The sequence below is a fragment of the Eimeria mitis genome, genomic scaffold, assembly GCF_000499745.2.
Source record: "Eimeria mitis Houghton genomic scaffold, Emh_scaff2676, whole genome shotgun sequence".
NCBI classification, from domain to species: domain Eukaryota; phylum Apicomplexa; class Conoidasida; order Eucoccidiorida; family Eimeriidae; genus Eimeria; species Eimeria mitis.
Genome location: NW_013571019.1, coordinates 4,401 through 5,759, shown reverse-complemented (window position 1 = coordinate 5,759; position 1,359 = coordinate 4,401). Strand labels below are relative to the sequence as shown.

Sequence of the window (1,359 nt, the reverse complement as noted above, 5' to 3'; positions counted from 1 at the left end):
AAAAAAAAAAAAAAAAAAAAAAAAATGATGCAGGATGATGCATATACAACACAACAGCTCCCTCTGTACTAAACCCTAAACCCTAAACCCTAAACCCTAACCCCTAAACCCTAAACGCTAAACCCTATCTCCACCCCATTCCTTTGTCTGTATATTATTTTTGTTGTGTATTAGGGTTTATGGTTTGTTGTGTATGTGTTGCTGTTTCTGTGTATACACCAGGATGATGAAGGTGAGGATACAAAGGGAGAGGATTGTCTATCATGGGCTGCAGCTCTGATTCTAACTATCCCGCCATCAATACTCGCAATACTGCTGGCGCGGCACATAGCGAAGCGACAAACACAGTCACTAGGTTCAGGGTTTCCGGGGGGTTTGAGCTCTGTATCTGGGGGTTTCTCTGGTGGGCGCAGCAGCGGCCGCAGCAGCAGCAACAGCAACAGCAACAGCAGCAGCAGCATAGAGTTAAACTCTGAAAGCATTTCTTCTATAGATGAAGATATACTAAGAGCTGAGGGAGAAGCTCTCTCTTATGCAGAATATGAACAGCCCCCAATACAAAAAATAATAAAAAGAAACAATAGATTGATGCCTCCTATTTCACCTTCACGTTTATGGGTACGCAGCAGCAGCAGCAGCAACAGCAACAGCAGCAGCAGCAGCAACATAAACAATAGAAGATTCTCTCCTTATAGTTATAAACACATAAAACAACAACCTCTATCTTATGCTTATTCTGCTGCTGAGCTGTATGGCGATCAGTACTTGTATGATCCTCTCTATAGAAGGCACACACATACACCCCAAAGCAGCTACGATAGAGCTTTACCTCTTTTTCATGAATTCGCTGATATAGAAGAATATACAGACAAACAGTGGAATGCTTCCGCTGCTGCAGGAGCTGCTGCTGCTGCTGCTGCTGGTGCTGCTGCACCTGGAGGAGTTGATAGACATCAGCAAGAGCTGCAAATGCACGGCGGACTCTGAAGCTGCTGCTGCTGCTGCTGCTGCTGCTGCTGTTGCTGCTGCTGCTGCTGCAGCTGCTGTTGCTGCTGCAGCTGCTGCTGCTGCTGCAGCTGCAGGGAAAAGGAAATGCTGGGGTGTACATACACCTCCTCATCAGGCCCATGAGGTGAAGGCCGCCATAAGTTAATTGTTTTTATTTTATTTATTTTTTTGCTGTTTTTAAGTCTAAGAGGAAAAATATAATACCATAAACTTTTCTTCTATTTAGGTTTTGTTGTTTCTTTGTTTCTCTATTTGTTGCTTTCTCTGCTTCGCTGGGCTCACCGCTACAACAACACTGCTCGTTTTTTTTTTTGTTTTTTTGTTTCTCTGTTTCTCTGTTTATTCTGCTTT

General features: G+C 43.7%; 1 protein-coding gene across 1 annotated transcript in view; it reads left to right on the top strand.

Moving 5' to 3' along the window:
• EMH_0057180 (uncharacterized protein) overlaps window positions 1–1,153 on the top strand; it is a gene marked incomplete at both ends in the record, with an annotated part of 2,415 nt that extends 1,262 nt beyond the window's left edge. Inside the window, one exon of the mRNA XM_013497438.1 lies at window positions 899–1,153. Coding sequence (XP_013352892.1) covers window positions 899–1,153 — 255 coding nt within the window. The remainder of the gene's footprint in view (window positions 1–898) is intronic.
• Between the last annotated feature and the right edge of the window lie 206 nt (window positions 1,154–1,359).